The sequence below is a fragment of the Micromesistius poutassou genome, assembly GCF_964030765.1.
Source record: "Micromesistius poutassou genome assembly, chromosome: 22".
Taxonomy (NCBI): Eukaryota; Metazoa; Chordata; class Actinopteri; order Gadiformes; family Gadidae; genus Micromesistius; species Micromesistius poutassou.
In genome coordinates this window covers 2465996-2481367 of record NC_140292.1, presented here as the reverse complement: position 1 = coordinate 2481367, position 15372 = coordinate 2465996, and the positions used below count along the sequence as shown (strand labels likewise).

The following is a 15372-nucleotide window of genomic DNA, read 5'->3' as shown; positions in this document are numbered from 1 at the left end:
GTACATTTATGACAAAATTGTGAGGACTAGGCTTGGCGGAACCTTCTGATGCAATTGTTGCTGACAGATGGATTTCTCTGAAACACCGCTCAAGTTAGCCTGACAGTTAACCACATAGACATCTTATAAGATGTCTATGGTTAACCTGCTCCCGACCAGGTTAGTTTGGTCGGATAAATTGCCATGGTTACTCAGCGGAAATTCCCTTAAGTGACGTTCATGGAACACAACTCTAGCTGAAAGAAGCCCGGCTAAGCAAAATAAGCCCGGCTTTGCGTTTAGCTTGGTTGATGGAATACCCCTCGGGTTGCCTCAGCTGTGTTTGTAGCTGATCAGCTGGCAGGCTGAGTACATCACTGTATATTGTCGCTGAATGCAATTATGGCTTTAAAAAGCTCGGAAACAACGTGTGCCGTTTGAGGATGTACTTACAACCGGACAAAACTAAATAATTGGTTGAAATCGTAATGAATGAATGACTGATGGCGATTGTTTACATCAATCTCGTAGTAACCGGTAAAGCCCACAATTCGCGCAAAGCATCACGGGGCGGTGGAAACTTGTGGATACAAAAAAATGATGTCTGACACATTTTATGAATAAAGTGTTCCCAAAAAGCATTGGACATATGACCCACTATGTTGTGCTCCATGTACCCAATGTTGACAACGTGACATGACATGACTAAGCTACCAACACAAACAAAGAAAGGAAATTAACTACGTGTTTAAGTTGTGAAGAGGTAAACGTGTGGCTACACACAGCACTAAAAATGTCAAGATTGAAAAAAATATTTGTTGCACAGCTGAACACTGTATCACATCATGAGCTGGCTGTTCTCAATTCACAACATGCATCCATCCAATCTAAATCAGGCATTCTGACCAAAACTCATGCCACAGTTATTCCACTAATTACTCCACTATCGTCATCTCCACTATACCTAACACTGTACGAACGCAAACCGTGGATAAGTTAGGCTACTTGGTGGCTATGGCTAACATCAATTGCTAGAGTTAAAACAGCCGACCACTTGAGTGCAAAAAACACGAAAGACCTTCCCACTGCACCAGCAAATCTTAAGCAATAAATATTGCGTCTTACCTTTATTTATGTGGCAGTGGTCTGCAGATGCATCCCGTGGTGTAGCCTGCCACATCCATTTAGTTCAACAGGTTATCGCTCTGTATGTCCATGGTACTACCAACCTCCTCTGGTGCTTTTTATCTTCATGTATTCAGGCTAAAATGACTTGATTGTCTGATGCCTCATTATTGCATCCCAGCCAAAGAGCATCTGTATTAATACCTCATTCATTGTCCAAGCCAGGCTGGCAGCTCATACAAAAATAAATAAGGGATAATGTAGAGAACGCCGGTCATTATCGGGAAAATAAGCCCTGACAGGGCGAACCGGACACCAACGCGAAGCGGAGGTTGCTTGCTTCGCTTGCTTTCCTTGACAGCGGTCATTATGTGCTTAGCAACGGTGAATTATCAAAAAATAATTCACCGCCGGAAGTCGGGAAGGCCCATGCAAGTGAACGGAGTGTTCCACAGCACTGAGAAGAGCTCCGGTTACACAAGCTGTGACAAGAAAAAGAAAAACGAAATGTGGTTATAGTGGTTCTTTAGAAGAGCGTTCTGGTTGCGGATGTTGGTCATCCCCTGGGGTGGGTTCGGGAACACCGAGAAGTTGCATATTGCGGTGAGTGCGTCAGCCCGTCCGGTTAGAAAGACTTCCTGTTTGGGAATAGTTGTTTTTAAGACGCCGGCATACAGAACGGACAGAGAGACCAACCACTCACAGGGGTAGGAGGACGATAAGATAAACCCAACATGATGACCGAGGGAAGGAACACGAGGAGAGGGAGAGGAGAGGATAGTGGACATATTGGTTTGTCCTGAGAGCCTCAGAGATCAACAGCAGGACTCTGTGGGGATAGAGGATTCCTCCAAATCTCTGGGAACAGAAAGAAGTCCTAGGTGTCCGATCAGGGCTGTGGTGGTGCTTCTGGGCCTGCTGTCTGTGGTCCTGCTGGCTGGACTGCTTGGGTTGGCAGTGAAATACAAGACCGTCGTAGAGAAGACTGTAAGCATGGACAGAGACGTGGAGCAACTTCTTCAAAGGCTGAAGAATTTAACAGAACAGAGAGACGCACTGCTTTGCCCACAGGGCTGTCCAGGTGGTTGGGATAGGTTTGGTTGTAAATGTTGCATGATTTACAACAAGTGGCTATCCTGGAATAAGAGCACGGAGTTCTGTGTTTCCCACGGAGCAGATCTGGTGGTGGTGCACAGTAAAGAGGAGCTAGAATTCATTAGCAGATACGACTCATACTTCTGGCTCGGAGCGACAGGTGAGGCCAGTGAAGGGATGTGGAGATGGGTTGATGGGACCGTCCTGTCACTGGATAACCCCTCCTGGAGCGGAGGGGGACCTGATGGTGGTGAGGACAGGAACTGCCTCCGACTAGAGAGGGACGTGAGCAGAACCAATATGTGTGGACTCGATGGACAGATGAGAAGTGTTGGCCCTTTGTGCGGGTGCTTTGTGAAGTTAATTTAATACAATTATTTATAAAACATTTATTTGTGCCTATGTTGTACATGTAGCCTACCTTTTTTTTTTAAACTTTATTTACAACAAAGTAGAAGGTTTGACAAATATGTTAAATGTTTAATTGCATCTTGACTTTGGTACCATGTAGTATGATCACTATCAAACACTTATCGTATATCAATTATCTAGTGGTTCTACGGTGTTCAGCTAGAACAACTTGCGTCCTGGTGTCTGAATAGGCTTGTAGGTCCGCACTCGGACTGTTTTAGCGGCTCCAAGAGACTGCTTTTACAAGCTGTACAAGCCTGACCCCTAGTGGTCAAAAAATACATTGTCAATTAAAAATGCTACAAGCTTAGTTTTGTGTAACTAAAAGTACGCGTGCGTTCTCACACATACAGAGTAAATTGTGTTGAATCTAAGTCGAGCGTCTATTTAGCTGTATTTGTAGTGAATTTGACATTTTCTTTAAAGCAGCTCTTGAGTAATATGTTGTGCTATTTTGGTATTTGGATTAAGTTTGTACTTAGTCCCTTTGAACAGACATTGACCTGATATTTAATTTACTTTTGCGACTGTTTTGGGATCAAAACGTACTTATGTCAGTCAGGAAATGTTCAATCTGTCATATTTGGAACGGCAGTGTTCCAAAATAACGCTTATTCGTTTTTTTTTGTAAAAATCTTTTTGTATGTTTGCATTTTATGTATGCATCTTTTTAATGTTTGATTCCTCTCTTAGCTTAGATTTCCAGGTATCTGATCACAAGCGACGTTGGAGCGACTAATACTCCTTTTAAATTCATATTTTCCTCTTTATTGCAATAAAAAACGTTGTGTCCTTGAGCAAGTGTCTCCAGAGCGGCAGGTTGCTGGTGTGTCTATGAAACCACAGCAGCAATTCCACCACACCAGTTTGACCAGTCAGTCACATGGACGGAGCAGCCCAGCATGCGTCCACATCAGGCCTCCTCTGATTGGTTGTCCACCTGCCCATCATCCCAGAGACCCGGGGCTCTGCGAGCCAGGGGGCCCGAAGGCGTCCCTCAGCAGCTGGTCCAGGTTGTGTGTGTACTGGTCCCGGCTGGGGCCCGCCCCGCCCGGTGGGAGGGGCTGGAGGTGGGGATGGGGCAGGGCGTAGGGGAGGGGAGTGTGCAGCTGGCTCAGTGTCAGCCAGAAGGCGTCCGGGTCCGCCTGGATCAGGTGACGGAACACGCTGGAGGAGGAAGGGGATGAGTCAGCAGCACGCCGAGACACCTTTTACCTTTGAGTCGGGGTCTCAGTAGGATTTCATGGATCCATGTTTCACCCATCAAGCTCATTTAGCTTGAATCCAACATTTATTGACCTTCATCCCGTGTGTGTGTGTGTGTGTGTGTGTGTGTGTGTGGACTGTAGCGCTGCTTCTACTTTAGACACGCCATGTCTGTCCAGGAAGTACATCATGCTGAAAGAACAACAGACAGGAGACAACATAGTCCACAAGGATTTTAATAAATGCTTTTAAATTTTTTTTTTTTTTTTAATGATAGAGGTTATGGCTGGAAGGAGGAGAGGGGAGGTGATGAGGAGAGGGGAGGAGGTGGTGATGGAGAGGGGAGGAGGTAGTGATGGAGAGGGGAGGAGGTGGTGAGGAGAGGGGAGAAGGTGGTGAGGAGAGGGGAGGAGGTGGTGATGGAGAGACGAGGAGGAGGTAGTGAGGAGAGGGGAGAAGGTGGTGAGGAGAGGGGAGAAGGTGGTGAGGAGAGGGGAGGAGGTGGTGAGGAGAGGGGAGGAGGTGGTGATGGAGAGACGAGGAGGAGGTGGTGAAGGAGAGAGGGGAGGAGGTGGTGATGGACAGGAGGTGATAGGAGGGGGCAGTGCTGACAGAGCTCAGTGCATGCAGAACATGATGAATCCAGAATTGGAGACCACCCAGAGCCTGCCCAGGTCGTAGGAGAGGTGGCTCATTGGCACACACATGGGGACGTTAGTCCAGGAGGTCCCGTAGGTTCGACTGGCATACACCCCACTCCTGGAGGGGAGAGAGAGGGAGACAAAGGGAGTGAGCATAGGAGGGAGAGAGACCGAGACAGGAGAGCAACAGTTGACGGTCTGGTCTATGGTCTGTGGCGGCCTGGTTGATGATCTGTAGCGGATTGGTCTATGGTCTGTAGCGGTCTGGTCTGCAGCGGACTGGTCTATGGTCTGTAGTGGTCTGGTCTGCAGCGGTCTGGTCTATGGTCTGTGGTGGTCTGGTTGATGGTCTGTAGCGGTCTGGTTGATGGTCTGGTCTATGGTCTGTAGTGGTCTGGTTTATGGTCTGTAGCGGACTGGTCTGTAGTGGTCTGGTCTATGGTCTTTGGCAGTCTGGTTGATGGTCTGTAGCGGTCTGGTTGATGGTCTGTAGTGGTCTGGTCTGTAGCGGTCTAGTTGATGGTCTGTGGTAGCCTGGCTATTGCCAGACAAACGCAATCGTAGATTGCACGTTGGTCTGGGGAAGCTGCTGTCATTTTCTTCAGCACAAGAGGCGTGATCAACGGGCAGAGTTAAATTGACTGTAGCTGTGTTCGAAATTGTTCCCTATTCACTCACTCACTATTCCCTATATAGTGTTTTATTTATGATATAGTGAACTATATAGGGAACGAACAAAGGAGAACTCGTACACAACACTGAACATTTCTAAACGTCATTTGCGTCAGTAAATGCGCCCGCATTGCATTGTGTTATACGGGAGTAAGATGTAGGGAACATCGTATGTTCACTCAAATTTTGGGTATTTTATTGTCCACTATATAGTGAATGAAATTAACCACTGAGAATTCGAACACCACTATGAAATGGCGAGCACCCTATATAGTGCACTATATCTGTGATAGGGAACGATTTCGAACACAACTTGTGTATGCAATTGGCTGCTTGCTGTCGCTTCCCTGTCGTCATTGTGTTAAACCAGCCAATAGCGCGCCAGGGGGAAAAGCCAGCTTGGTGATTGGCTCCCGCAAAAAGGTATCGAAACTAGAAAGAAATGTATTGCTCTTCTCCAGACCCTTGTACAGAGCAAACTCAAATCGCCGGCAGAATGGGCGGGGCTACCAAGTCCAGGTCTGTGGCGGAGTGGTTGATGGTCTGTAGTGGTCTGGTTGATGGTCTGTGGTGGTCTGGTACATGGTCTGTGGTGGTCTGATTGATGGTCTGGTCTATGGTCTGGTTGATGGTCTGTATCTCCTACCTCAGAACCACTTTGCCGGTGGTGGTTAATCCGAACACCAGGCCATTACTGGCCGCCTCCACCATCTTCATGCCGGCGGAGATGTAGCGCCACCCGCTTGAGCTGCAGGAGGTCGGTGAGACGGCCTGGAGAGACAACCAATCACAATCCATCACTTATGGATACAGATAGTTAGTTTAGGTACTAGGTTAGAGATGGTTAGTTTAGGTATGAGGTTAGAGATGGTTAGTTTAGGTATGAGGTTAGAGGTGGTTAGTTTAAATACTAGGTTAGAGATGGTTGTTTTAGGTACTAGGTTAGAGTTGGTTAGTTTAGATACTAGGTTAGAGATGGTTAGTTTAGATACTAGGTTAGAGATGGTTAGTTTATGTGTGAGGTTACGAGATTGTTAGTTTAGGTGTTATGTTAGGGACGGTAAGTTTAGGTATGAGGTTAGAGATAGTGCTTTCATGATGATGATGATGATGGTCTTACCTGGGTGTGGTACACGCGTCCACTGGTATCCACCCCCCAGCACCCGTACAGACCGCAGCTAAAGTACTTCAATGTGTAGGAGGGCAAAGCTGTCCAGCTCACTGAGCCTGCCCCCTTGAACGCTCTGGCAAAGGCCGTTCGCAGGCAGTAGGCCCGAGAACCAGTGCTCCCAACCAAGAAGCCATCTCCTCCTGCGTCCACCTGGGTCAAAGAGAGTCCTGGACCAAGACATGAGCGAGACATGAGCATGACATGAGCGAGACGTGATTGAGATATGAGCAAGACATGATTGATATGAGATAGACATGAGATTGACATGACATAGACATGAGCAAGATATGAGCAAGACATGAGATAGAAATTACAGAGACATGAGATAGACATGAGATAGATATGACCGAGACATGACTGAGACATGACCGAGACATGATAGACATGAGATAGAAATTAGCAAGACATGAGATGGACATTAGCGAGACGTGACCAACTGTGGCTACCCGCTGTGTTCTACCGTATAATCAAAGCCTCTCACCAGGGACTCTGGTGAAGTTTCCACCGATCATTCTGTAGAGCTGGTTGTTGCTGGCGACCCCCCAGGTGCCGGTGTCGCCGCTGGTGATGTGCTTCATCCTGACCCCAGTGAGGCTCTTCCAGCTCCCTCCGTTGAGGAAGAAGGTCCTTTGGTAGCGGTCGGTTGCGAGCACTAGGCCCTTGCCGGCATCGAGCTGTTTGGCATGATTCAGGTTGGGAGCCTCCTCACAACGCCATGCTGTGGAACATCTCCACGTTAGAACTCTGTGGACCTGCTCTAACATCTCTGCGTTAGAACTCTGTGGACCTGCTCTAACATCTCCACGGTAGAACTCTGTGGACCTGCTCTAACATCTCTGCGTTAGAACTCTGTGGACCTGCTCTAACATCTCTGCGTTAGAACTCTGTGGACCTGCTCTAACATCTCTGCGTTAGAACTCTGTGGACCTGCTCTAACATCTCTGCGTTAGAACTCTGTGGACCTGCTCTAACATCTCTGCGTTAGAACTCTGTGGACCTGCTCTAACATCTCTGCGTTAGAACTCTGTGGACCTGCTCTAACATCTCTGCGTTAGAACTCTGTGGACCTGCTCTAACATCTCCACAGTAGAACTCTGTGGACCTCCTCTAACATCTCCATGGTAGAACTCTGTGGACCTGGGGCCTCATTTATAAATATTGCGGAAATAGGGATGAAATGTGTGTACGCATCTTTCACCGCCAACGTCGTGATTTATAGAAAAATTCCTTGCGGAAAAGAGTGCGCAGTTCTACGCATCCTTTCACCCTGGAGTAAAGGTCCCGCAAAGTTTTTCAAACAGTGATCTCCGGAGACGACAACAGAAAGTTGGTGGCGGTAATGCACCATATCGGTTTGCAATCTGCCAATAACGCCAAAAGAAGAAGAACACGCTACCTCCCGACATAGACATCTGATATAAGATGTCTATGCCACCCGATACCCAACGCACATTGCGCACCACATACTATGACTTAGGATTTATTTATTCATTTTATAAAAAGCACCTATTATAAAATATGAATTAAGGCGATATTACACTACAACCCATTCAAATCACAATCCTCGGCCAGACCAACTGTATCACTTAAATTGTATTAATTTTCCTGATACATATATATGTAGGCCTACATTAAATTAGCCTATATGACATAGTAATTAATTATCATATTGGCACAAGGCCAATAAATAATGCTCCTGTTGGCCTCTGTATTCTAACGGGCTAAAATATGGCAGCTTTGGAATTGCTCGAGAATTTAGCGAGGGGTATGAGACGCGAGCGCGTGTAATGCATGCGTGTGTTCCCGTGTAATGATAGGTCAGCAAAGGCTCCTTATATACTAGGAATATTCATTGATAATTAGCATTGACCTTTTAAGGACTATTATGGGACGATCTTGGGAGGAGCATGGCGCTCGTGCACGCATGCCAAATTCAACGCAAGTTGGTATTTATAACGAGAAGAGTGCGTACAGCTGTGCGCCGCACGGTTTTATAAATCTGAATATTTTTGTGCGTACGCACATTCCGAGGTTTGGGCGTAGGCCTACGCAATGTTTTAGGGAGGGTTTTACGCAGAGTTTTATAAATGAGGCCCCTGCTCTAACATCTCCACGGTAGAACTCTGTGGACCTGGGGCCTCATGTACAAAGACTTGCGTGGATTTCTGACTAAAACTTTGCGGACGCCAAAATCTGGAACTGCTGCGCACAAATAAATCCGGATGTATCAATCCTTGCGTAAGCACGATTTCACGCAGATTCTCTTTGTACATCCCAATTAACGTGAAATTGAGCGCACATGCACGAGCCCGTCTCTCCACCCAGTCTCCTCCCTCATTTAATATGCTAATTCGTATAAATAGGCCTGCAGTAGTGCGCTCGTTAGGAGAAAGGAGAACATGGAGAAAGGAAGAAAAAATAACTTTAGTGAATGCGAGGTGGAGGTGCTGATTTCGGAGGTAGAGGCAAGAAATAAGATCTTGTTTGGCTCTCTTTCCTCCGGAATCAGCACCAAAAGCAAAAAACTGGCGTGGGAAAACGTTGCCAAGTCGGTCAATGAGGTTGGGGCGGAAAGCCGAACTGTGGCTGACATTTTAAAAAGTGGTCGGACATCAAGGTGGACGTAAAAAGAAAGGTCTCTGCCCACTCTGAGCTCGCCCTATTTGAGCAAAGGGTGGCAGCTGTGATTTGGGATCGGCTCTTTTTTGACCAAAAAATCATAATTAAAAATCATTAGCGGAACACCCGTTAATTTTGAATGCGACCATCTTCTAACAAGGCCAACACTGCCATTGTCAACCTATCGATTATTACCACATTTTGCGCATGCTTTTATATTCTCATTTATGTATCCATACACCCAATGTGTCAATAATATGTTCATAATTCGAAATTGGCCGACTGGTTCATTGATGGATTGATTTGAACTAACAATGGCTTGTGCTTACTCCACTCAACATCACATAGGCCTAATAATATTGCAGTTAAGAATTTCACAACAAATGTGTGAAGAGAGATCATATGTCATGCGTGGTCCGGAAAATATGTAACGTTTAATAAACAAGCCATCACTGAAAATAATATTGCTGGGGCTTCCTTTTAATTCCAATATTGACAATTTAGTTTTATGGGTCTGTTTAAGTTTAGCCTAACAACAGTGTCACATTATGCGTCTCGACAACAATAACGCATGATTGAAGCGCATTTAAGATCACGCATTCCAACGTTCAAATTCACTTTGAACTCGCCTCATATTGCAATATTACTTCATGACTCGTGATCGCGTAGGCTTAATGTTGTTGCGCTGCATTGCAGTGCCGCCAACAAAATGCAGCAGAAATGTGCGTAAGCCAGGCATTTAGTTTGCGTGGAGAACCGCACTTTCTCACGTCAAGTCAGTCTTTGTACATCCGAACGTTTGCGTGCTTACGCAGCTTTTTTGTGCGTAAGCAAGCTTTGTACATGAGCCCCCTGCTCTAACATCTTCGTCCTTCGGAGGAGACGTAAAACCGACGCCCTCACTGAGGTCATAAAAGACCCCAGGGCACTTATCGCAAAAAGCAGGGGATTCCCCGGTGTCCGGGCTAAAACTGCCCGACCAGGCTCATTCAATCTGGCCCCCTAATCATGTATAATTGCCTGATTCATTAATTCCCTCACTCTCCACCTCAAGCTGGTGTGTGGTGAGCGTTCTGGCGTTGATTGGCTGCCGTGCATCTCCCAAGTGGGTGCTACACATTGGTGGTGGTTAGTGAGGTCTCCCCCGTCACTGTAAGCGCTTTGAGTTTCAAGAAAAAAAAGCGCTATATAAATTATTATTATTATTATCTTCACGGTATACCCTCTGTGGACCTTCTCTAACATCTCCACAGTAGAACTCTGTGGACCTGCTCTGTCCTTTGTTTATTCCTCAGATGGGACGTTAGAAGGAACATTTAAGGAAAAACACTACACTTAAAAAAAAATTTTTTTGAATATATTCACAAATCTATCCGTTATGATACTGTTCTTGGGTAGAAAAACTACTACAGAAGGTATTTTAAAAGATATAGATACTTTGGAAAGTATCACTCGAGATATTACTTTGATAAAATGCCCTGGATCAAATGACTGTTCTTCTGCATTTGTTTCTATCTATCTATCTATCTATCTATCTATCTATCTATCTATCTATCTATCTATCTATCATGTACATAACACTTTTTATTTATTTAATCTATTCACAAATCTATCCGTTATGATACTGTTCTTGGGTAGAAAAACTACTACAGAAGGTATTTTAAAAGATATAGATACTTTGGAAAGTATCACTCGAGATATTACTTTGATAAAATGCCCTGGATCAAATGACTGTTCTTCTGCATTTGTTTCTATCTATCTATCTATCTATCTATCTATCTATCTATCTATCTATCATGTACATAACACTTTTTATTTATTTAATCTATTCACAAATCTATCCGTTATGATACTGTTCTTGGGTAGAAAAACTACTACAGAAGGTATTTTAAAATGTGTTAAGTTGTATAGTGATACTGAGTGTTGGGGAGTAACTGAATACATGTACCGGCATTCCATATTGATACTTTGGAAAGTATCACTCAAGGTATTACTTTGATAAAATGCCCTGGATCAAATGACTGTTCTTCTGCATTTGTTTCTATCTATCATGTACAAAACGTTTCAGAATGTTCTGAGCAGACTCACCATGACTGATGGAGACCAGGCTCAGCAGCAGCACGAGGAACACTACAGCTGTCATCGTCACAGTCTTCTGGTGTCTGATCTGACCTGTCTGTCTCTGTGTCTGGGTATGGTGCATCTGGGCTTGAGGAGGCTAATATATCTCCAGACCCAGCAGGACCAGTTCTGCCAGTAGCCTGAGCTTACGGTCAGGAAACCTCAAGAGATGAGTACCTCCGCATAGCAGGGCAGCATTTCATAAACACCAGGGCATCAAGTCCTAAGTCCCTGCCAATCGAGAGAGAGAGAGTGCGAGAGAGAGCGAGAGAGAGAGAGAGAGAGAGGGAGGGAGAGAGGTCCTGAAGTCCTTCTCTCATCCCTGATGAGACAGGACCTCAAACTCCCCATAATTAGACTCATCAAACTTCACTTGTCTGTCTGTTCACAATGACTGGACACGTCCTCCACACTGTAAATACTGTGTATGTACAGTGTAGCTTTTATTTATCTTTTTAGGAGATACTGGAATTTTTATAGTATTCCACATTTAACTTTTTATATATTGATTATTTAATATTCTAATATTTGATATGTATATATATTTTTTATATTTAACATCTCAAACTTCCTCCTAATTGTTCACCTGCTTTGGCAATGTTAACGTTGCCAATAAAGCATTAAAGAGACAAAGAGAAAGAAAAAGAGAAAGGAGAAAGAGAAAGAGTGAGTGTGTGGGCCAATTAAGTTAACAAGCTCCCCCCCACACCAGCAGGCCAGTAAGGCTGCTGGTTTCAGGGCATGTTGGAGGACAGAGCTGGGCATGGCTGGTCTCAGGCCAGCCGCTCTTCATCACATCCAAGGGGGGGGGGTCTATGCAGAGTCTAGGTGAACTCTGGTGAACCAGACCAGGCCTGTCTCTGTGTCCGTGTATGGTTTCCTGAGGAGGCTAATATATCACCAGACCCAGCAGGACCAGTTCGGCCAGTAGCCGGAGTAAACAGTAAGGAAACCCTAAGAGATAAGTACCTCCGCATAGCAGGGCATCGTGTCCTGAGTCCCTGCCAATACAAACAAACATGGGTCCTAGCTGGTCCTAGCCGGTAGTAACTGGTCCTAGCTGGACGTAGCCAGTCGTAGCCTGTCCTAGCTGGTTGTACCTGGTACTTGCTGGTCCTAGCTGGTAGAAACTGGTACTAGTTGGTCCTCACTGTCCTCGCCTTGTGTGTGTGTGTGTGTGTGTGTGTGTTTTATACAACACTATGGGAGTGTGTGTGGATGATTTCTGGCTGGTTTCAGCAGCCTCACCTGGGGAGTCTGATTGAACTCTGGGGCTGGGGGAGGCTGCCCAGTGTGTGCACAGGTTAAACCAGTCTCCACACACAATCAGGAGATCTCCCTTGCCCTGTTGATGAACTACAACTGTGCAGCCGAAAATACACCAGTGCCGTGCGTCAGAACAGCCGCCCCCATTATTTCCTACGCAGGGCAGGAATTCTGGGCCCCCTGAAAGAATATCGGTGTGGGCCCCTCTCCCCCATTCATTGCCACCTTAAATGTTCTTGTTTTTCAGTGTTCTTGACAGTGCCTGGTGTAATACACCCAATTTGTTTCCTTTTTTACATTTAACGACTTAACAAGTCAGAGTATTATTATGTGAATTATGTATTATTAATTGTCTTATTCTCATTTCCCTGCTTTGCAACACGTTATTACACCTCTGATTGCAAATACATTTTCAATTAACCACTCAACAAATAGGTGTGGGTAGGGCCGGAGTGGGACCCATTTTTGGCCCGGGAGTTTCAGGCCCACACTGGCCCACTTTTTTCAGTGATGGAAGAATTTGCATAAATGAACAGCACAAAACTCGTACTATCCCTTTTTGCATCAACGTTTGTCAAATAAAAAATCCACCTCAAGGATCTGTTACTTTAACTATCAATTATATATATATATATATATATATATATATATATATATAAATAAAATGTTAACCCATTACATATTTAGGATAATTTCAATGCATCATGTCAGTTCTATGTGTGGGTTATCTTATATCAAATATTTTTTAATATTTTTTTTAGTCCTCTCTACCTGTCCCCTCAGCCCCTCAGCAGCATCAGACAGGCTGGACTGCTGCTCTGAGGCTACAAAATATTTTATATTTAATATAAATGACTATCTATCACGTTTGTTCTGTCTTTTATATTTTCCATGAAAAATGCTGTCTAGTATTACCTGTTCAGCATCGGACTGGCTTATCTCTTCTGATGCTACAAGAAAAAAGAAGGGGTGACTTTATTGCTTGGACTAACTTACACAGATCATGCTGGAGTTTACATGATGATTTTCACAAATTATATTTGTGATTTGTCATATGGTTTAACAAAATTAACTAGAATAATGATGAATTGGTTTAAGCTTGTATGTTTGCAATCGGCATTGCAAACATAGCACAAATAGCTAAATGTGGCTTTGTTTTAATTCGTATTCATTCATAGGAATATATATTAGTTCAGTGTATGCCTAATCATTTTGTCATAGAGGCTACTGGGGGCTGTGTGTGGGCCCTAGCGGGCTGTGGGCCCTTATAATTGTCTTAACCTTTTCCCCCTATACGACGGCGCTGTTCCTACGTACAACCCCACACTGCCCCGCGATCCCTCACGCCACTGTCCTATTGCATAGTGTCGCCGCCCCTGAAAAAGCGCTTTTTAAAAGCAGTTTTGTACATCCCGGCTTGATACAAGGTCCTGTACATATGGAGATTGTTGCAGTAGATGAATAATTCCACAATGCAAAAAGAATCAGCAATGATAGTAAATAAAGTGACTCATCATTGTAAGCACAAACAGAGGATCGTGGGCATAACGCCCATATATGTAAGAAAACAACTGGTATAACGTTATGGTAGCCCACCAACTATGTTGGTTGATGCTTGTGCTGCGGCGCCGATGTATTTTCGGCTTAAACCAGAGTCAACACCACCACCCTCCTTAATATTCGGAGGAGCCCACTAAAGAAGTCACCTCGGTGGAGTGTAGCAAAGGACATCGGTATAGTCCCCTTTAAGAACAAGGAGCCAGAGTTACAAAAAACTATAAACACAGGCTGCATAACGCCTGATTCACACTATCAACACACGGCCGCATCACGCCTGATTCAGGCTATAAACACACAGCCACATCACGCCTGATTCAGCCTATAAACACATGGCCGCATCACGCCTGCTTGGTTCCGAGTCCACCGCAGAGCACACCGCTGGGCCCCTAAAGGACGGTAGTGTTAACTCGGTTTATTGTGAACCAGGCGGTCTGCATCTCCTTCCTGTTGACGTGTATCTCTGGATTGCTCTTTTAGTTCCTCTCAGAGGTGTTTTGAGGCTGGGTTGTTTAATTCTAATGAATTATTATTGTTAAGAATGAATGCACAAGGAAGTCCAGGTCATTTCTAACCAATCTGGTTAGATTGGTTTTATTAAAATGGCAACAAAAATTTATATCACATTCTAATAATACATTATAATACATTACATGCAAGTGCTATGCCCAAAAACCCTAACATTACCTGAAGTATAACTAGGTTAACTTAACTATACTAACATTAACTGAAGTATAACTAGGTTAACTTAATGCTAACATTACCCAGGTTGGTCCCAGGACGTTTTAGTCAGGAAGGTTTAGCGGAGGAGGAGAACCTGGACCACAGAGAGGAGGAGAACCAAACAGAGAGGAGAACCACAGAGAGGAGAACCCAACAGAGAGGAGGAGAACCACAGAGGAGGAGAACCCAACAGAGAGGAGAACCACGGAGAGGAGGAGAACCCAACAGAGAGGAGGAGAACCACAGAGAGGAGGAGAACCACAGAGAGGAGAACCACGGAGAGGAGGAGAACCCAACAGAGAGGAGGAGAACCCAACAGAGAGGAGGAGAACCCAGCAGAAGGAGGAGAACTTGGACCACAGAGAGGAGGAGAACCCAGCAGAGAGGAGGAGAACCACAGAGAGAACTCTCCTACCTTGGTCTTGGGTTGTGTGTCTCGGGCTGTGTGTGTCTCTACTTGTGTGTCTCGGGCTGTGTGTGTCTCTGGTTGTGTGTGTCTTGGGTTGTGTGTGTCTCAGGTTGTGTGTCGGGTTGTGTGTACCTCGGGTTGTGTGTTTACACACAACATGACAACACAAGGAGACGGAGAAGCGGGGTCCCCCCACTCCCCTCCAACCCTCCACTTTTCCCGCGGTGCCGCAGGTAGTTTCCACGCCAGTCCGTCAGACAGCAGACCGCTGGGCCCCTAAAGGACGGTGGTGTTAACTCAGTTTATTGTGAACCAGGCGCTCTGCATCTCCTTCCTGTTGACGTGTATCTCTGGATTGCTCTTTAATTTCCTCTCAG

General features: G+C 45.2%; 1 protein-coding gene and 1 pseudogene across 2 annotated transcripts; one reads left to right on the top strand and one right to left on the bottom strand.

Annotated features, from left to right (window-relative positions):
• The first annotated feature begins 1653 nt into the window (after positions 1-1653).
• On the top strand, positions 1654-2878 carry LOC311367504 (natural killer cells antigen CD94-like; annotated as a pseudogene). Its single transcript has 3 exons — positions 1654-1672; positions 1828-2553; positions 2832-2878. The product of its transcript is annotated as a natural killer cells antigen CD94-like (transcript).
• Positions 2879-4433: 1555 nt separating this feature from the next.
• Positions 4434-11062, bottom strand: LOC311367463 (fish-egg lectin-like; the record flags this gene model as incomplete). The annotated part of the gene is made up of 5 exons (XM_084486310.1): positions 4434-4575; positions 5776-5900; positions 6250-6467; positions 6782-7018; positions 11008-11062. The coding sequence occupies 5 exons, from the start codon at positions 11060-11062 to the stop codon at positions 4434-4436; spliced, it is 777 nt and encodes a 258-aa protein (XP_084342436.1).
• Positions 11063-15372: the final 4310 nt, after the last annotated feature.